The 21629-nt window shown below is 38.1% G+C and overlaps 1 protein-coding gene across 1 annotated transcript in view; it reads left to right on the forward strand.

Annotated features, from left to right (window-relative positions):
- Positions 1–21629, forward strand: part of TRAPPC9 (trafficking protein particle complex 9) — a 453230-nt gene that overhangs the window by 62257 nt on the left and 369344 nt on the right. The window contains exons 15-16 of the mRNA XM_009996696.1: positions 4138–4290; positions 15324–15448. Of these exons, the coding sequence (XP_009994998.1) occupies positions 4138–4290; positions 15324–15448 (278 nt within the window). The remainder of the gene's footprint in view (positions 1–4137; positions 4291–15323; positions 15449–21629) is intronic.

Consider the following 21629-nt stretch of genomic DNA (forward strand, 5'->3'; position numbering starts at 1 on the left):
TGTAACAAAGGATTCTGCTGATCAACAGGGAGCTAAGATTTGTAATGCCAGCAGCTCAGTTTGGTCAGTGGTTCTACAGGCATGGAAATAATGTTCATCCAACATGAAACCATCTCCAACAGCAACACAAACTCTTCACTTGATATTTCATACCTAGTTGAGAGCGTGTGCAAATCTTTCGAGGTCCCTTCCAACCCCGATGATTCTATGATTCTATGAACTACCTGGTGCATTAAAAAGTAGTCTCTTGGATGTTCTTTACTGTTCCTCACCTGAAGTGTGCCTGAGATTTGAACTGCTCAAGGTCTCCTTAAAAGCTGTTAGGCATCTTCATCTGCCATCACCACAGCTTGCCTGTCAACTTGGGAGCCTGTGAGAAGTTGTTCTCCAATTTCAGCCAAATACAGAGCTTTTAATCATCCTTGGTTTCACCTGATTTTCTTTGGTTCTTTTAGTCTTGGCACTTGCTCAGAAATCTTTTGCAACTGCTGTAGGAGTGAGCAGCAGCTGCACACAGGGAATGGAATGGGTTGTTGAAGCAAAATCACTGATCTTTCCTAGAAGTGATTGACCTCTAGAATTTAAACATGGAGAAATGCATTCACCTGCTTAGTTGTAGACTTCCCATGGGCTTGGAACTCATCTGCTTGTGGTCTCAGCTTTTAGCTGTGCCAGACCAAACATGAAACATCTGCTCTGAAGTCCAGGTAACCCATTTTAAAAAAACGATGGAGTAGTTTTTTAAAGGTAAATAGAATAGATCTATTTACCCTTTCTCCCCTCTTCCCTCCTCCCCCCCCCCGACTGTGAAGTCTTTCAAACTAGAGTTGGCTTATGTTCCATAGTGGGTTGTGAATGCAGGCAGGCTTTTCTTCATTAGTTCAAATGTCCTTGTGAAGGTAGAACCTGCAGCCTCCAAAAGTTCACTACCAGCTGGGCAGGGAAGTGCTTTATCTGTTTTAATCTGATCTCCTACTAGTTTTACCAAGTGCTCCCAATTGCCATACCAGGGCACAGTTCTGCATACACTTTATCTGCCACCTTTGCAATTTTTGTGAACTGAATTACCTTCCCCTGCTCAACCTTTTGTTCAAACTGAAGGGTCCCAGCATTTTAAATCTCCACTCACACAGCACCTGATCTGCCCCCTCAAACATTTTATTTACCCTTCTTTAGAATGTCTCTACCTCTAGTATTGTCTTCCTTGCAGTGCAGAGACCAGAATTGCAAGTAACACTTAGGATGTGAGCACACCAAGGTTTTATGCAGCTGCAAAAATGTCCCTGCTCCTCTGACTTACTCTTAGTGTCCTTCACCCAAAGTTAAGTCATGGGTGAGCTATTCTATAATATTGGTTATAATTTTAGTGACTTAGTATCTAGAAAAATGGTAAAACAAGTCACTAATTTATATTCTTGACTTAAATTAGTTTGTAAATTCAGTTATTTGCTAAACACAAATTTTGGATTCTAGAAACAACTGAATTCAGACATGCCCCAAAGAAAAGTCTTTTCCAGTCACTTGAAAGGTTTGAGTCCCCCATACCACAGTATAATTCACTGTAATGATGATTACTGAACAAAGTGAAGAAAACATTACTAAACTATGAACCAATGATAGATGCACAGAAACTAGATTTTTCTCTACAGTTTTAACTTTTAGCTTGAGGATTCAAACCTTGTCTTGTAGGTGATAAATTAGAGAGTATCTGCAAGGGCTACTCTCACTTGGAAAGTGTTTGTTTTTTTTTCTCATATCTTCAAATAAATCTCCTACTTAATGAGTTTGAAAACTCATTGCTCATTAAGCTGAAGATACACTCAGGTGCTTGGGATGTGTCATTCTTCTTTGCATCCACTGAGGAAAACATCCCTTTACCATCTTAAATTTTTACTTAACCAGGAAAAGGGTACAGAGGTTGCTATAGTTGTTAAGCTACTTGTTTTCTTGAAAAGAGAAAATAGAACAGTGATATGGTTACAGCTAAATCATTAGATGAGGTGGAGGTGACTTTAAGGAAACAATTATTAGGAGGATTTTTTGATTTTTGCCTCTTCTTTCTTCTTATAATGAAGTCTATAATATTGCTTTGATGTGGAAAGACAATTGATGGTCTGTGAGAAGACGATAGCTCAGACAGAGCAGTTATTGTTTAGGTAGAAATTAATGGAAAAGTCACTTTTTTTTCCCCTTCCCTAGCTGCAGTTGTTTCAGTAGAAATCAACCAAATTTAGACTGGAATGTTAATTAGTGGTTTTTTTTTTTTTTAATCCTTAATTCTAGATTGTAGTTGTTGAGGCAGCCTTCCCACCCCGTTTTCTCACAAACAGATCTTAGATGATGGTTTTGGAAAGGCTCTGAAGTGGCAATATACTAACTTGCTCTTGAATGGAGTAGCCTGGTGTGAAGTAGAGATGAACTGTGACTTTCAGTGGTGCTCATTTCTGTAAAGCAGTGCTGAAATGGTCTTTAAATGAGCCTTTAGAAGAATTCTTCAGGGTACCTTGAAGATTGTATCCTTCGCTACAATAAATTAATATATTTTTAGGTTTATGCCAGTCAAACCATGATGCTTATTTTCCGTATTAGTAGACTTCTCTGCAGTGTTTAACATTGCAAATATTAGACTTTATGATGGGGTTGACCCCAGCTGGGACTGAAGCCCCCACCCAGTTGCTCACTCCCTTCCCCCATTCTCTTCCTTAGCAAGGTGGGGAAAAGAACTGGAAGGGCAAAAGTGAAAAATCTCATAGGTAGAGGTCACAGAATCACTGAATCATTGAGGCTGGAAAAGACCTGTGAGATCATCAAGTCCAGGATATGACCTAACACCACCAGATCAGCCAGACCATGGCACCATGCCATCATGGAAACCTGGTGGGATGAGTCGCATGGTTGGAGTGCTGCAGTGGGTGGCTGCATCTCTTGAGAAGGGACAGGCAAGGCAAGAGAGGTGGTGGAGTGATATTGTATATTAAGGAGAGCTTTGATTGCCTAGAATTCAATGTTAGACACACCAAGGTGGAGTGTTTATGGGTAAGGATAAAGGGGAAGGCCAGTGAGGCTGATATCCTAGTGGGAGCCCCTTACAGACCACCCGACCAGGGTGAGACCTTCTTTCAACAACTGAGAGATGTCTTGTGTTCATTAGCCCTTGTTCTCACAGGAGTCTTCTACTGAAGTAGGATTAATTCACTGGGTTAAGTCACTGGGTTATGGTACCATTCTAGCATGTAACAACCTCTCCTGTCATTCTGAAAGAAATTATTTGCTCTTTTGGAATGCTTCTACTGGAGGTACTTCAGTGTCCATGACTGCATTTTTTGGCCTACTTCACAGCTTGAAATAACACAGAACTGATTCACCCTGAGGACTTAACCTTCTGCTTCTCTTTATCTGAAGGTGGATCTTTTGATGCTACGAGAGTAATAAGGAGGCTCAATAACTGGATAAAGCATCTCAATATATTGATGAATAGTAAACACTAGGGTTTTTTTCCTCATAATACCTCTGGCACTTTAGGCTTAGGGCAGAGGAGCATATCTCATATGGACCAGTGACATGGAATTTCTACAAGTGTTTTGTAACACAAGCTATCCTGTCTGGCATCATCCTTCATATTTGGGTCATGTATACTTGATGCTTCTTAGTTTTGAGAAAAGACTTTATTAAAAAAACAAAGCCAACAGTCTTCACAGCTTTCTTCATTGTGTTTCAGAATTGTACCTGATTTATTTTTGTGTATTGTTTTGATGAAATGCTTTTTGCATTCATGTGCCATTTCCTGAGTTAGAGTGTGTATGATTTAAAACCAGATGAACTTTTAGTTGCCTTTAGGTTCCTTCCATGAGTATTGGATGTGGTTGGTTGATGGTGCCTGTTGTGGAATATTTTTCTTCTGGTAGTGTTCTTCACTTAGAGTGGTATTTTGAGCTTTGTTATCTACATGCTTCCAGGTCAATGTCAGTAACAGCTCTAATGTCTTTTTAGACTTACATTCACTTTAATGTCTTAATTCTGAATATTTTAGAACATAAACAGAAAATGACAAGTCAGTTAATACTCTCTATAACAGTTATAAACTTTTAACTGCCTTAACACAGGGTTTATGCTCATGAAATACTTATTTTAATACAGAGAAGCTGTATGGGGACTTCTTGAATTGGAATCTAGAAGATACCCTCTCCCAGTTTCCTCTAAAACCTGGAAAAATTGCAACATTTACTGTAAACATAAAAGTGAAACTGGACTTTTCATGCCAAGAAAACCTTCTGCAAGATCTCAGTGATGGTGAGTTTTTAATGTATCCTTCCTTAGGGGGGTTGCACATAACTTCTGACAAGCACTTATCCAATTGTTGTACCATTAATCATATTATAGAATCACACATTGCCAGGTTGGAAGGGACTTCAAGGATCATCTGGTCCAATCTCTAAGTTTTTGAAATGCAGCGTGTGATGTCGCCTTGTGTTTTCACATCCTGTGTCCAGTTCTTGAGTACTATATTCAGGTCTGAAGCCATCAAAACAAGAAGGACGTGGAGCACCTGGAGAAAGTCCAGAGGAGGCCATGAAGATGATCAGAGGGCTGGAGCAGCTCTGCCTTGGAGACAGGCTGGGAGAGTTGGGGTTGTTCAGCCTGGAGAAGAGAAGGCTCCAGGGAGACCTTAGAGCACCTTCCAGTGCCTGAAGGGGCTCCAGGAAAGCTGGGGAGAGGCTTCTGACAAGGGCTTGTAGTGAGAGGACAAGGGGGAATGGATTAAAACTGCAAGAGGGGAGATTTAAGTGAGACATGAGGAACAAGTAATTAAGTCTGAGGGTGGGTAGACCGTGGCCTGAGTTGCCCAGGGAAGCTGTGGCTGCCCCATCCCTGGAAGTGCTGAAGGGCAGGTTGGATGGGGCTTGGAGCAGCCTGGGCTGGTGGGAGGGGTCCCTGCTTATGCAGAGGGTTGGAACTGGATGATCTTTAAGGTCCCTTCCAACCCAACCCATTCTGTGATTCTATGCTATTTGTGTCTTGTAATGCAAAGAAAGCTGTTCACTGAGCCCTCTGGATTGAAAACTGAATTATTGTAACAGTTGTGGGTGTGATAGTCTGACCAAACTTTTCCATCATGAGACCTTGCCCTGTTGGCTTTTTTATCTTTCTTGACAGAGTGTTTTTTCATGTGTGTCCTTTTATCCTTATCTTATGAAGATAGTTTGGAAACATCAGTGGGTGTTAAAGAGAAATAATGTTGATAATTTAGTTATCCAAGTTATTGTAGAATTCTTAATCATGGCTGACTACAGGTTTGCTAGAAGTGTTGTACTGAAAAGTGGGGCACAAATCCCCTAGTATTTGCACTGTAGAGAAAGTTTCATGTGATTAAACTCATGGTTTCTTTTGAATAATAAAAAAAACAAACAACCAAAACCCAATGTATGTTTGGATTAGATTTATCTGGAATTACGACTACCAGGTAGTTGTAATAAGGATTTCCTTTTTAAAATAAACACACAGTCTCTCTGGAGTTAATTGCTATACTCTGTATTTTTTCAATTGCTTGATGTATTTACACTGATTGAGTTAACTTGACAAAAAAAGAGATTCCTGTAATAAAAAATAAAACAGAAAAAAAATCCCCATTATTATTTGGAATCTTTCCCAGGATCCGGTTGCAGGTATTCATTATCAGTATAATTAATCTTTAGAAAAATACATATTTTCAGTATAGAAAAAATACAATAAAATCACATGCTTAGCTGATCTAAGTTGAATAGGGCTGGTTTCCATGAGTTATCTTGCAAATGCATTTAGACAGAACTGATACTAATTTTTAGTAAAGATTAAAAGACTGCTTTGTTTTTTCAGTCTCACTGGCGTAAAGTACATGAGTTATAAAAATATTTAGGATTCAACTGGAAATCACCCACAGTGCTGCTACACTGAATTTTATTTCAGAGCTTTTTGCTAAGCTGAGAGTGGTGGAAGGCCTCACTCTGATGGTGTGAAAACAGCTGTAAAGGAATTGAGGCTTTCAGAAATGCCCTTGACAGTCAATGTGATTCTGTACAGCACAAATTTGGGCCACAAATTCACAGAATTCGGGCAACAGATCCAAAGTGACTGTAGGGTGATTTTACTATTTCACAAGTAGGTGATAATGCATTACTTACAGAATCTAGAACTCTTGGTCCTCTGGTACCCTGTAGATGACCTCTCTTTTCCATAGAAATTCTTATTGTGCTTATTTTGTAAGAACTTGTCATAATTAATCTCATTATCTATGACGTTGTGTGTGGTTTAGGCCAGTTCAGATTCAAATTTTAAATTGAACTTTGGAGACTTAGCTTTGATATGTTGACATATAACATACATGTATGACATAGAAAGAAATGAAAGCCATGGAAATGAGAAAGAATTTTATCAACGTAATCAATATAACTTGAGAAATTATTATAGAAGTTAAAATTGTAAAAGGTAGACATTACTGTCTTTAGTGCCAGTTCTGTTGATTTCACTTATGCAGCTTCCAAATATATTTACATACATATATATACATACACACATATACATGCACATATATATATTTCCTTTGTCTCCAAAAAACTTTAAAGGCACTCAGGAGCTACACTAGCCCAGCAGTTTTCAGATGACATAAGATATGAATAAATAGTCTATAGAAGGAGAAGATAATGTACTTATTGCTCAAACAGTTGTGGGATTTGGATTTAAGCCTCATTTTTACCTGTATCTTAACTTTCATGGGCCCACATACAAGCAAAATCTTTGAACGTTTTCACTTCTTCCTTTTGGCTTCTTTGAAAGGTTGTATAAGAAGCCTGGAAGCAATTCAACGTTTTCTTGTGCAGTAATGATAAAGGAGTAGAAAGTTAATGTTTCTTTAGAACCTGGGTATCTTTGGGTACTTTGAAAGTGTTATTAGAGATGCTTAGTATATTGAGATTTTTACTTGCTACTTTAATTTTTCTATATGGCTTTTAACTTTACAACTGTTGTGCTTTCTGAAGAGGCAGGTAAGATGCTGATGTAAAGAACAGCAAAGAGCTAGAAAAATCAATGGCAACTAACGTGACTTTTATTCCACAGTAGCTGTGGTACTTTTGTCTTTGGGAGACCAGTTTTACAATAATGATCAAAATACTTTTGTCTCTTAAAAGTAATGCCCTTAGCAGGGCATCTGTTACTTTGATCTATTTTCATTTGCTGCCGAAATTGTTTCCTTTTATGCTGTTTGTAATCAGGACATAATACAGAAAGGATGAATTACTGATGTTTCTGATGATACACTTATCCAATTGGAAAGTAAACTAAGTTATCATTCACAATTGGTGATCTAATTCTTGTGTGTTGATGGTCTACTGTCTCGTAAAGAAAAATGTTAGATGTTCTTCTAGATTAAAGGAAGGAAAAACACGAGTGGCTGTACAGGATCAGATCAATGACCGTCTAGTCCAATATCCTGCCTGTGATAGTGGCCAAGAGCAGATGCCTGTGGGAGAACACAGGGAAAATCATGAACATACATGCTCCTCTCCCTTGGACTTTTGGGCTCCAACTATTGTTAGCTCAGGAACTTCCAGATCCTGGTATGATGTCTGTGGTTTTAGGCATTGCTAGTCATCCTTAGTGGGTTTCTCTTCCATAAGATGGCTTGTTTTCTCTGTCAGTGCTGTTCATGGTACAAGAAGAAGAGTCACAGCTAAATGACTGGCAGCAGTTTGCACTTCCTGGTGTCCTTCTTGTATTACCTGACTCTTGTACTGCAAGAACCAGGGAACAGTGCATCTCCTCAGCATCGTTCCTGCAGTCCTGACCCTTTCCTCGTGTCATTGTCACAGCTGTCTCTTTTGCAGACCGTAGATTGCTAACTGGCTTACTTGTCCCTGTTATGGGAACAGTTCCATGCACTGATAACCCTCCTTGATGTCCTTTTTGATCTCTTTCAGCTCTGTATGTTTGAGGTAGGCTGGAGGCATTATTTGAAAGGTAATCTGTGTCTTTCTGTAGCGACCTCATGATGCTCTTTATTTTGTTTTATATCACTTTCCTTAGTGTAATGCAGTAATGCAGAATTTGTCATTTGATTTTTGACTATTGCTGAACATTGAGTTGGTAGATTGATTAATAGCTCCAGGATCTTACCCCTGAACAGTAGCAATATGCTGACAGCCTCCTGTTCCACATATAAAATTAGGATTGTTTTGGATTTGTTTTTTGTTTTTTGTTTTTTTTCCTATTTATTTATACTGATTTTTTTTGGCATTTATTGATTGAACATTAAATGTTTTGTGAGGTCCCAGCTGTGATGTCAGGAACATGCCACTCTGTTGCACAGGCTTCCATGCTGGGAATTGGGTTTCTGCAAATACAGCCTATGAGTGTGCCTGACAACATTCCAGAAGAATGTATCTCCTGTTAGAGCACATCAGTTAAGGTTATTGTCACAATCTGAATTGCCTTGGTTTATTACCTTTGGAATTAATTACTTCGCAAACACTGTGAACATCTGGGAAGGTGTTCTAGAGACACTTCATTAATTAGGATTAAGAAGATCAGGCTTACGTGTGGAAACCAGTTGACCAAGATTGAGGGGTTCCCTGTAGGACATCCTTTTGCAGCAAATGAAGATTTCCATCTCCTGCCCCTCAAGTGGATGGTTCATGGTTCCTGCTGTGTAAGTCCTGTTTAGGAAAGTCAGTGTGTGTGTTAAACTTGATCCTAAGGTGGATAGATGGCTTCAGGTGATGAAACAGTAAGGTCTCTGTCACCTGGTAAGGTGGCCTGAAGAGGTCAACAGGATGCTCAGGTTATGTGCATAATGAATTCTCCCTCCCAGTCAGACTGAAACCCAGTATTTCCCTGGCACTCAATGGGAAAAGGAACCAGAGCTGCTCTTTCTGGATTGCATGGTAACCAGCTAGTGGGAAGCAGTCCTTTAAAAAAAGCTTCTGCTACATGGGGATAATGTTTTGCAAAGTTAATTAATTTAGCCTACAATGAGTACTTCATTATGTAAAATGCTAGTGCTCATTCATTCTGTGTATAGGGAACCTAAAGACAGGTGCAAGAATATTTAAATTCATAAACTCATCAAAGGAACTAATTAATTACATGCTAAGAGGAAAGCAAATCCATGCCTTAAGTCTCTTTCTCTTCTCTTGCAGAGAAATAGTAGTGTATTTCTAAATGCTGTGATCTTGAATTGTTTTTATTACTGGTATACAAGACCATTGCCCTTTTCATACTCACTTCATTGCTTTTCTGCTTAAATGGCTGTATTTTTTCTACTTAAAAACCTTCCTAAACTTACATAGCATATAGACAATGTATTTTGTTAGTAAGATGCCTGGTTTTCAATTTAAATGTAGCCTTGACAGGTCTTCTGAAAAACTAAGTATCCTAGAGGACTCTATTAGGGTAATTTTATTACTAGTGAGGATAATGAAAGTCCTCAGAGGTATTTCAATATGATAATTTATGTTACTATTCTTGGTTGCCTTTATTACATTGAATAATTTAGAATATTTTTTTCAAAATATTTCATTTCTTAGAAGTTTTTTGTCTCTGTAGTTTGAAGATGTCAGTTTTCATTCTGACTGCTCTGTTAATCTGAGTGAATGAGTTGTTTGTTGGTTTTGGTAAAACTACAAATGCTTCACCATTGTGTTAATTAAATCACATTCTTAATTTTGTGAGAACTTTTCTTACACAATTCTTCTTGAATTCCAGCTCTAGTGCTTATAGAGGATGCCTTTTTCTCTTCCAACTACCTTTTAATCTAGATACATACTTTTTTTATTAAAAAAATAAATTATAGTTTGACTGATACAGGGTGGGTTTTTTAAACTGTAAGTGGCATAGGAACTTAGCCTCTATCAGTTGTACCAGCCACTCTACAAACATGCAGTAAGAGGTGTTTCAGGTCCCAGATCTTTACAATGTAAATAGGTAGAGCAGACATATTACAAATAAATTTAAGATTGGCACATACAACCTAATTGACCTGCCATCCTGTTGCACTGCTTCCTTTCTGAGGCACTTAGTTTAGCATCTAATGTAGTGTGCATAAATAATCTCTAGCCTTTGATTATGCATTTCTTTACACTTCATTTGCTCCCTTTCATTGCATTCACCCTTATTCTAAATCTCACTTCCAATTTTACTTTGGTTAGTTCACAGGGAAGCAATCTTTACTTACATTGCACTTGCTATTAATTAATATTGCCATCCTCTTCAAATGTGATGGAATCTCAGTGAAGTGCTTAGTCTGCTACGTGTTGTCTCTGCCTTCTCCTGGGAGCCAGAGCATTGATGGAATCCAAGCTTTGCCTGGAGAACAGCTGCCTGGAGTCTCTTGTGTGCTAGTCTGAGATTTTGGAGACAGAGAAGGAACTGCATCTTAATACTCTTCTGTACTGTGAAGGCTGAAGTGGATTACATTGCCTGAAACTATCTACTCTTATGTTATTCCCCTCTTTGTTGCTGCAGACAGCAAGTTTCTAGAATTCTGCCCACTTTCAACAGACTACAAGATCAATTTTTTAAATTTATTTTCTTTCTAGGAAAAAAAGGCATATTCTGCTTTGGCCAGCATTTTCTCCTGACTTGAGTTGCTCTTTTTTTTTCTGCATGCTTAAAGGACTTTAAAACTGTTAAGAGTATTCTTAGGAGAGGTTGCCTACCAGAGGCTCTTTGTTTTGGAATTTCTATCAGGTAATGGACTGACAAAATAAACAAATGGGTTGACAGGGCATTTTAGTTGTGCTATTTTACGCTCAAGTTGTGTGTTGTACAAAAAACTCTTTATGTGTTTCTGGAGTTCTTACTCCAACCTGTTTCCCCCCTTCCCCTCTCCTCACAGAGGCCCTGCAGCCCCTGCTGCAAGCACCCAAACATGGGCACCCAATATATAATGTTAAGGACATTTCATGGATCTGTAGAAAACTTTGCATCTCACATGGCATCGTATTGCCAAGTAGCACTGCTTGGGAATTTGAACAGGCTTGTGTGGTGTTCTGGTTTCAGTGGTAAGGTTATTTAAGGATTTCCTTGCCATAGAGTTTGAGACCACTGTAGTTGTGAAGTGCCTCTTGAAGAGTGTCTGTATTTCTGTCACCTGGACCAAGCCAGTGTTTCTTGTACAACTCAGCATTACAGGGGAGCTGTGTATTGGAATGGGATGGAATCTGTCCTGTTCCAGCTCTTTCTTCAGTGCTTAGTCACTGGGTTATAAATCTGCAGGTTTAGCTCTTTTGGTAAATTTCACCTCATTCAAATTAGGAATTGTGTAGGATTCTTCTGTGTAGCATGCTGTGAAAGTGGCTAATGAAATTAAATTGACAATTTGCTTAACATTTGAGATGGGAGAGTAAATGCTGGGAAGAGATTTTGCTCTGTTGTGACAGCAGTGATGGTGATGTTGGAGAGGCAAGCTGTGTGTTTGCAGTTACTATCAAATAAGTCTTGATTGTGTGCTGTTACCATGGGAGTACTCTAGAAATCAACAAGATTTCAGAGGAGGGCCACGAAAATGATCCAAGGGCTGGAGCACCTCTCTTATGAGGACAGGCTGAGAGAGTTGGGGCTGTTCAGCCTGGAGAAGAGAAGGCTCCAGGGAGACCTTAGAGCAGCTTCCAGTGCCTGAAGGGGCTCCAGGAAAGCTGGGGAGGGGCTTCTGACAAGGGCTTCTCAAGAGTAAGAGGACAAGGGACAATGGATTTGCACTGAAAGAAGAGAGATTTAGATTAGAGATAAGGAGAAAATTCTTTAGGGTGAGGGTAGTGAGACACTGGAACAGGCTGTCCAGTGAAGCTGTGGAAGCCCCATCCCTGGAGGTGCTGAAGGGCAGGTTGGGTGGGGCTCTGAGCAACCTAGTCTGGTGGGACCCCCCCATGCAAGGGGGTTGGAACTCGATGTTTAAGATCCCTTCCAGCTTTAACTATTCTATGATTTCTGGAGAGAGCAGAAAGACAATAGTTCTTTTTATACTGAAAGGCTCCTGAAGCTCTTTGACAGTATGGATTGATGAAAGAAAACTATGGAGAATTTAGCTTCTTCATATCTTTAAACTTCATGAGAGAAGAACTTAAGAAATCTGAAAAAAATTGAATTGTAAAGTAATTTAAAACTTCTGGTGAACTTCTTCACTGCTGCTCTCAATTTTTCAATTATGTGTTTTCTTCTTCCCTCATTAAGTTCTGCACCTACCAGGGCTTTTAATAGAATATGTTTCCTCATTTTATGGTGGCTAATGTATTACAGAGGAGCTGGACAACATCTAACCAACTTTGCTGCCTGGTCAGAGCCAGTGAAGCTGTGGAAGCCCCATCCCTGGAGGTGCTGAAGGGCAGGTTGGGTGGGGCTCTGAGCAACCTAGTCTGGTGGGACCCCCCCATGCAAGGGGGTTGGAACTCGATGTTTAAGATCCCTTCCAGCTTTAACTATTCTATGATTTCTGGAGAGAGCAGAAAGACAATAGTTCTTTTTATACTGAAAGGCTCCTGAAGCTCTTTGACAGTATGGATTGATGAAAGAAAACTATGGAGAATTTAGCTTCTTCATATCTTTAAACTTCATGAGAGAAGAACTTAAGAAATCTGAAAAAAATTGAATTGTAAAGTAATTTAAAACTTCTGGTGAACTTCTTCACTGCTGCTCTCAATTTTTCAATTATGTGTTTTCTTCTTCCCTCATTAAGTTCTGCACCTACCAGGGCTTTTAATAGAATATGTTTCCTCATTTTATGGTGGCTAATGTATTACAGAGGAGCTGGACAACATCTAACCAACTTTGCTGCCTGGTCAGAGAACAGGAAAAGCAAAATAATTAAAACAAAACAAAATACAACAAAGAATCAACTACTAGCAGAATGTTATTGGTTTTTTATGTCCCCTGACAAAGGTGTGAAGGAGTCAGTAGTTTGAAATATAACACAGTCCCTGGCAGGGGCTCTGTGTTGTATGTGAAGTCTTAGTGCCACAAGACTGAAACAGACAATTTGACCACACAGTGGTCAAACCTTAGACTTTTTCCTCTCAACTTGAAGCAGAATCAGTATTTACTTGTCTATCAGACCTCCTTTTGCAGCTCTGATGATCCTTTTGCTTCTTCTCTTCCCCAGAGAAAAGATTTAAACCATACTTTTTCTTTTTCTTAAGAAAATGAAAATAGAATGGCCTTTTAATAAAGCAATTAGGAAAGGTGTTAGTTTTATGTCCATGGTGCTGTTTTAGCCATTATCTATTCCTTTCTCAAAGAAAGGAACACTTGTTCCTCACAGAAAGTGGAGAATGCTCTGCAGTTTTTCATGCTTGGTTCTTGTCATGTTTTTCTTTTCAGTTTGCAATTTGCACTAATCAGTGTCCACTTTTGTTCTAAATCAAAACTAGTGAAAATCATTCATCAGTTTGAAAAGAATTATTTTTCCTTGGGTAACACTTTCTGGTTTTTTATTTAAAAAAGAGTGGATTTAGAAGCCTGCTGTAAAATAGATTTATGATCAGTTTTGTTGGCAAGTTGTCTGTAACTTTTAGAACAGTATTGCCTCAAATCTTAAGCTTAAGTATGTTGGCTTTTAAGAGATGCTAAGAGCTGAAAGGATTATGTTGGTCATGGTTCATAATGAACATATTAATTCTCTGAGAAACTGTAATCATTCTTTTAATTTTATTTATATTTTTGTATAAGGTGAGTTAATTGTAAATTAAAAACTTGAGGTTTTTTACTAGTAAGCTTCCTGAATCAGAATCTTCAAATCTGATCACAGAATCATAGAATGGTTTGGGTTGGAGGGACCTTAAAGTCATCCAGTTCCAACCCCCCTGCATGGGCAGGGACACCTCCCACCAGACCAGGTTGCTCCAAGCCCCATCCAACCTGCCCTTCAACACCTCCAGAGATGGGGCAGCTACAGCTTCCCTGGGCAGCACCATCCTTATAGTGAAGAATTTCCTCCTAATGTCTAACCTAAATCTCTCCTCTTTCAGTTTTAATATTGTTGTACCTCTAAGGATGAACTAAGGTTCTTTTTCAAACTAGTTTGTGAAGGAAACTGGAAGTAAAGGAATATGGGAGATGCCCTTTATTTTCTTATTGGATATCTGTGAAGTTGGATTTCAATGAAGCAAAACCATTTAATACTCCATCTTGTTCTTCTGGTTTCTACTTGTGATAAATGTATCCTGAAGAGGTCCAGAATCAAGGTCATCAAATTGAATAATGATATGAGCAAATATTATATGAGAGGAGCAATTTCCAAAAAGGAAATAAGTTTGGATTTTATGTAATGATTTGGTGTTTCCCAAATGTTAGGCTGTATGTGTCTACTGCAAGATGAGATTTTCCTTGTTTTTAATGGGTGTTTGTGTATTTGTGGATGTCTGCAGTTGCTCTGCAGAGCAGAAAGGAACAAAATCCTGCTTTTCTGTGGACTTGGGATGTATATCTAAATAATAACAAATTGTTAATAAATAATTACTGTAGATTTAATGTATGTTAAAACATCATCATTTTGATTTTCTTCTTCCTCTGGCGTTTTTTGATTCAAAAGTAAGTTTTCACACATTTTAGTGGTTAGTGCTTAGAATGTAGCTTTGGTAGGTGAGAAACCCAAATATGCTGCAGTGTATTCATTTACCCTAAAGCCACACAACCTTGTTGGCAGTAAAACACACTGCTAAGTTGTCTTTTATTGCTGTCCAGGGCACTGCCAGTACACAGACTGCTCGTAAATACCAAGCTGAGGACACTCCTCTGAGCATCTCCATTTCTGCTAAGCTCTTTGTTGACTATTACAATGTAAACCTTAGTTTCCAATCTGTCTTTTGTTATACAAGACAAGTGTTTAGTGTATTTTTACATCAACAGTTTATACAAAATAGGTCTTCTCTATTTTCTGTTCTTTTCAACAACATAAACCTGAAAAGGAATCCCCAGATCTCATATTGGAAGTAAGTTGAAAGATACTAAGCAGTTGATAGGATCACTGTTGTGGAAAAGCACAAACTTTTGCTTTTGTTCTTTTTGATATTGTAAATCTTAAAACTAATTTCATGTTATTAACTCTTAACATTTCTGTCGTGATGTTTCACTTTCCTTTCCAGCGACCTTCACTGAGTTTTAGGTGTATACCTGTTTGGGTTTTCTTGGCTTCTAGGGGAAAACATAGTAAAATAATCTTTATCTCTTATTTTTGCCTTTTTGTATAAAATGTTGGTATTTCTTTTAGTGTATTTTGTCTCCCTTTGATTATACTCATTTTTTTGGAATAATACATAATGCTAGACAAGCAAAAGTAATTTTATTTATTCTGTTTCTAGATGGAATCAGTGTTAGTGGACTTCCACTCTCCAGCCCTTTTCGACAGGTTGTCAAACCAAGAGTAGAGACCAAACCTGTCAATCCACAGGAAAGCAGCAAAGTTGGTGACTTCAGTCATGTGAAGGTAAGTAAGTGACATAAAAAGAAGTAAAATATTTGGTTTTCACTGTACTGTGTTATGGTTTGTTGTGTGATTAAAGGTTTCTTTGTCTCATAAATATTTCCCTTTGTTTTTTTTTAGAACAGTTTGATGTTCTGTGTTTGGAGTGTTATATTAGAACAAACAAACATGAAGGTGAAACAAGATCAGGCTCACAGGAGCCTGGTTATCAGTACAGTGTACTCAAGGAACTGTCACTTCTTTACCCCATGTTGCTTTATTATGTTTTGTACTCTCTGGGAAAGTGCTTCTGTATGAATTCTTGGTTTTCTTCTATTAAAATGTACAGAAGGATTTCTACCTTGTGAACATTTTGGCATCAGTCTTATTTTCCCACTTCCCATGGCCTTTTAGAGGTGATCATAGACATAATAAAACAGAATAGTTGAGAGAGCCAAAAGAAAAGCAAATAAAGTAAGAGGATGAAAGAACAATCGTGTTGGTAGAAGCTGCACTGTGCTTACTGAGAGAGCCTTCCCTGGAGTCAGCTGCTGTTTGGATTTCTGTTGAAGATTCTACCTGTTGAAGATGTAAACCTCCTGTTTTGAGCAGTGAAATAAGAATAAGCTTCTGGCCAGATTTGCAGAAGGTACAATGTCAAGTTAAAAGAACAAAGTTTGTAAGTGCTGGTGCTTCCTTGGTCTCTTCCAGCTTTGGTGAATGTTCTTAATGCCGTGTAGGGGTTGGCAAGTTTCCTGCCTGGATCTGTGTTCTGCATCAATTAATTCAGAATTTAGATGGAGAGTTGTATGATGCAGCATTTGGCTCAGCAGGGCTTTGGCTGAGAAGCCAGCTCTGGCTTTGCTTTTCTCAAGTAACTCCCTTTGCACATGAATTTGCTTTCTTCCCAGTAAGGTTATTTATGATTCTCTTTAATCAATAAACAGGTGAAGCTATTAATTTTTCAGTATGTTTCTTTTGGACCATTAGTATTCCTAATTCATCACCACTTTTGATTCTGTAGTACAAAAAGGATGATGACAGCATATGAAAGGTCATAAAAAATAAGTAAAGCCTTACTTGTATTTTATGACACAGCAAAGTATTTCCCAATTGCTCATAAATATAAATCAGCAAGATTGAGGAAACATTTAAGTGGGTAAGATCCTCAGCATTAATTTTTAAGTTGAGAACTTCATGTAGAGTGTCTGACCTATGGACACTCCTGCCTTATGGAAGTAAGGGACATGTGATTTTGTAATTGGACTAAAAATCTAGAAATGCAGAATATTTTTGCACCAAAGGCATGAAAAAACCACCAAATTTTGGTGCACTGTTGTCTTGTCAGCCAAGAAGTTACAGGTTCACAATGGTCTACATGGTGGTTTTCTGAGGATGTTGGAGGAGCTGTAAAGCAAGAGCTTGGTTTTATACAGTGTTTAGTGAAACAGTCTGGTAGGAATGCACATGCTTGGTTTTGTTGTTAGGTTTATGGAATTAATTTTGACTTAATTGCTGTTTTGTGATGGAAGGACCTTGCAGGTGATCAAAACTATGTACAGTAGGGAACAGACATTCTTGTATGTGTAATGTGCCCTTCTGGCCAAGAGAGGATAGTTTTCCAATACTTGTAAGATAGGTCTGTTGTGGATGAGGAGAGAGGAAACCTTGGTAATACACCACCATCTGTAGAGTGATTTGCTCTCATGGCTCATTCCATTTTAACAAAAGTCCAGTTCTATTACTTCTATTTTTATTTACCACATTAAATAGACTATAAATGATTTTATCCCAGTTTGCTCCAATTAAACTACTGTAAATCAATTATTTGATCTGCCTGGATTAAAAGTGCTTATGAAGTTCAGAACTGTTTAGAATATTTTAAAAGTACTTTTCAATTCACCAGACTCTGTACATAATTAAGTCCCTGTGTACAGGGACACATGTGGCTGGTACTGGGCAAATGACCAGAAAAAATAACCTGTCATAACTGAAGTGATTGCGTTTGTCTGTTGAAGTGAAGACATTGCATCTGACTGCCAGTCATTCTGTGATAAGGTTTTACATCCAGCATTTACCTTGCTGTCTACTTCTATTTATTACCATCTTTTTGTTTCTGATTGCAACTTCTCTCTACTTGGACAGTGCTGTTTAATAGGAAGAACAGGAAGAGCCACCAGTGGCTTAAAATAAAAGCTAGACAAATTAAAAAGAAACTTATCACACACTTATTGTAAATAATTGAGTCAATTACGCATTTAAAGATAGAATTATAAAGTGTTCTGGTCCAGTTTTCCTGGCTGAGTTCTGAGGAATTGGCTGTATTTTTGGTTTTGACTTGCTTGGCTTTAGCCTGGGTCTCTTTCAGAGTACATGAATGTATGTTTGTTGTCAAATGCAGACTCCTCTCCTGAGTAAGAACATGGTTGTCTAAAATGTAGCAAGCTGGGCTATAAAGAAGAGGCATGATCCAGGGTTCCCTTTGAACCCAAATCTCAAAATATTTGATGATTATAAATCTTTTTGAGTTCCGTTCACTTTCTTTTACTGCAGAACAATTCAGTGTTTTGGGGTTATTGCCTGTGTCCTGCACAGTGCCATTCAGGGTGAGTGCTTGATGATAGTTTAATGTTTAATGTTTATCTTACAATAATACAGGCAATTAAAGTGGTTTGACAAAGACTAATGTAAGAAGCATGTGGGAGTTTTTAAGTTAAGAAACAAGGTTGATCTTGAACAAATTGTACGTGTGGTGAAATGCTCAGCTGTCATTCATATAGGATTTAGGAATAGGTGTCTGTTGTAAATCTTCAGGAATAGTAGTTGATTTTCAATCTTGTGTGCTGTGCCTAAGCTAGTGTTCAAAATAAAGGTGCAAATAAAAATTAATGAAAATAAATGCTTCTCTTGTTGCTGATTTTGAAATGTGCTTGTCCAGTTATTTGTAAGTCTTAATGCTTAAACCTTCTCTCTCCACTTGTTTGCCTTACAGTTTTTGTACTTCAGTCTTGGATACTGCCAGTGTTGCAGTTGAGCTTCTCTGCAATCTGCAGTTTCATTTTTGCTACAGGCTGTCCTCTGATAAACCAGTCACTGGCTTCTGGAAGTGACTGCTATAATGATTTCATAAATTCAGTATAAAAATTGCTTTATGATCTCATCATAAAGCTGGCTTATACCCTCAGGCTGAATAGAGTATCACGGTGTAATAATGTGCTCAGATGTTCTCTTTCCTACTGCTCACTGCTCAGTACTTGGGGTAAGCACTGGTTGGAAACCTTGGCCATTCTAGGGTGCATCTGTCAGGCAGAGCCTGTTAGTCCCTGCTTAGCTCTGCATTGCTGTGCTTATAGTGGTAGGTGAAATAGTCTATTTTGAGGCTGAATCTGTTGCTTTCTGAGTAGCACTGCAGTGAGTTTAGATATTCAACTCTGCTATCTCTTCATGCAAAAGCTGCAGAGAGAAATTTAAAGAAATATCACCTCTTAGCAGACAATGTGCTCTTTTTAACCTAAGGAATTTTGTGATGGTTTTCATGCTTAGAAGCTGAGATTGTTTGGTTTAGTGTAGTTTTACTCAGTGATGGAAGAAACACACAGTTACTTCATCTGCATATTATGGACTTCAGGCTTAGAGATCATTCTGATCTGTGGGAATCTGATCCTTAAAGTACAGGGATTACCATTACATGATGGTAATTCATGGATAATTCACTTTTTTGTAACAAGGTGAAAAGGAGAATTACTCATCAAGATATCTCAGTTCAACATAATGTCCATGATTTCTTTGAAATAAATCTTATGGGATTAAGAAATACTACATGAACCTAACTGGGCAAAAGACCAAATCAAGAGCTGAAATGGAGAAGTCTTAGTTGGGTGAAGAAAACTTTGAAGCATAGTTTGGGGTTTTTAAAATCTTAGTTTAAGCTTAGAAATAGCCATTGATTACTGACCAGTTGTATGGCAGAGTGATGGCTGGTTTATGATTTATAAGGGCTTCAGCTGACTGACTTGTTTTGAAACTTGCATGCTCAGGAGAATTTGCCTCTGCATCCTGAAAATGAGCTGTAATTTTAGAGATTCAACTGCAGAAAGTGGAGAGGTTTATGTAATCTCATGGAACTGCTCTGTTCCTGCACTATCAGGGAATGCTGGGAAGTGTTAAAATATGGCATATAGAGCTAACCTAATTTAATACACTGTCTTCAGTGCATCTTTTCTGATTTAGTCAGTAGTGTATCAAGATGAGATCTCAATTGGAATTTTCTCTCATGCAGGTCTCAGGCTTTGCTCTTCTGGTATGAAAGTATGCTGTTAATTGAGATATAATTTATATTGTTGATGCTTTGAACCTTAAATCTGTTACAACTGTAACCTTAATCCTGAATTTAAATCCTTAAACAGAACAAGTTGGATATTTTTTTTTAACTACTATGTAATTCTGGATCCTGATGAAGCTAGTGGGAATGTTGAATTTACAAAGCACAACTGAAATTTAGATGCCTTCTTTTTAGTTGGCCAAGTGTGAATTTAGGAACGAGATCTTAGTCACAAACATACAGTCCAACTTAGATGTTCCACTTCCTCACTGTTCTATTTTGGAATTCAGTGCTGTGCTTGTAAATTATGTGGCCCTGATTTCTTCAGTATTGAACATGTCAAGTCTTAAGAAGAAAAAAAAAAGAAGACACAAGTCTTTCTGTTTCCCTAAAAAGTTTCAAGCCTGTAAAAGAAAAATATCACAAACAAAGCTCTTTCATTTACAAAGTTGCCTTTTTATCAAAATAATATATATATTTTTAGTAATTAACTTACATTTGTGAGATAAATACCAGGAAGCCAGTCACAATTCCTGAAAGTTGCTCAGATTTGAGCTGTGAGCCAAATAAACCTTTTCTGGGTCAGCAAGGTGTTTTTTGTTGCCTTTCTGGCCAAGAATTGCAGCATCCCTTGAGATAAAGTGGATAATAAAAGCAGAGTTGTTCTCTGAGAGATCTCAAATTCTTGTTATTTAGTACAAACCTGGCAAAATTGGATGATGATCTGGATTTGGATGAAAACCTGCAGTTTATCAGTAGTCTGTGTCTAGATGCTCTTTAACTTTTCATCCCTTCCCGCTTTGGCCTTGATTATATTCCTTTAGGTGCTTTTTGGGTTCTACAAATACTTAGTTGAATATTCAGAAGTATTTCTGCTCACCAACTCTCTTTTGTGAATTGTTCCAGCCAGAACTGAACAATCTGTTGTGCCCTGGAGAAGATTGTACTTCAGAACACGAAGAAAATATTTTACTGAGCTGATCTCTAAAGCCAAAGGGAAAAATAAACTTGCTTCTTCCCCCTCCATTCATTCATTCATTCATTTCATCTGGTATTTTACAGTCAGTATTATCACTGTAGTAGCTGCAGTTCCAATTCAACACGTTTTACAGCTTGAAGTACTTCCTATTTTCTACCATTTTATTTGATGTGAAAAAAGCATTAAAATTTTTGTATAGTATTGATAGAAAGATTTTGGATAGATTCACTTGCTCTGTGTCAAAAGCACCATTTTCCCCAGTCTTTTTCTGGTGTCACTCAGTAAACAAGAGATGATAGTCTACTTCTAGGCAGACAAATGTCTCATCAAGGGTAGTTGTAGCAGGTGCAATCTAGTGTATAAATCACATTTCATTTCTCTTTCTCTCTGGTCTAGATTTGAACAAAGGAAAAATAAAAGGTGACACCAACACAATAAACAGAGCTTATGTGAACAGTAACAGACTCAGCAGTCATGAGAGTTTATTTCCTCAAGGAATCAGACATGGCCATTGTTGACCTTGTTACTCAACTACAGTAAAATCCTGTTGCTGTAGTTAGGACACGTCACTGTCTCTTGAGATGAACAATTTCTGGTAGTTTTTCATCAGTTTACCAGATTATATTTGAGTCATTACTACACTCGGTGAGTAGCAACAGCAGACATGTGGGTTGGAAAGAACCTCTAAAGGTCATCTAGTCCAACCCACTACCATAAGCAGGGATATCTCCAACTAGAAGAGATTACTCAGATCCCCACTAAGCCTGACCTTGAATGTCTCCAGGGATGAGGCCTCTACCACCTCTCTAGAAAACATTTTGCAGATACATCATTTGTGTGTATCTGTTCCCTGTGTTCAGGGTGCTCTAATGCTCTCACACTGGAAATCTTTCAGGCAAAAGAGG

This window comes from Chaetura pelagica, unplaced genomic scaffold (assembly GCF_000747805.2).
Source record: "Chaetura pelagica isolate M959 unplaced genomic scaffold, ChaPel_1.0 scaffold260, whole genome shotgun sequence".
Lineage (NCBI taxonomy): Eukaryota > Metazoa > Chordata > Aves > Apodiformes > Apodidae > Chaetura > Chaetura pelagica.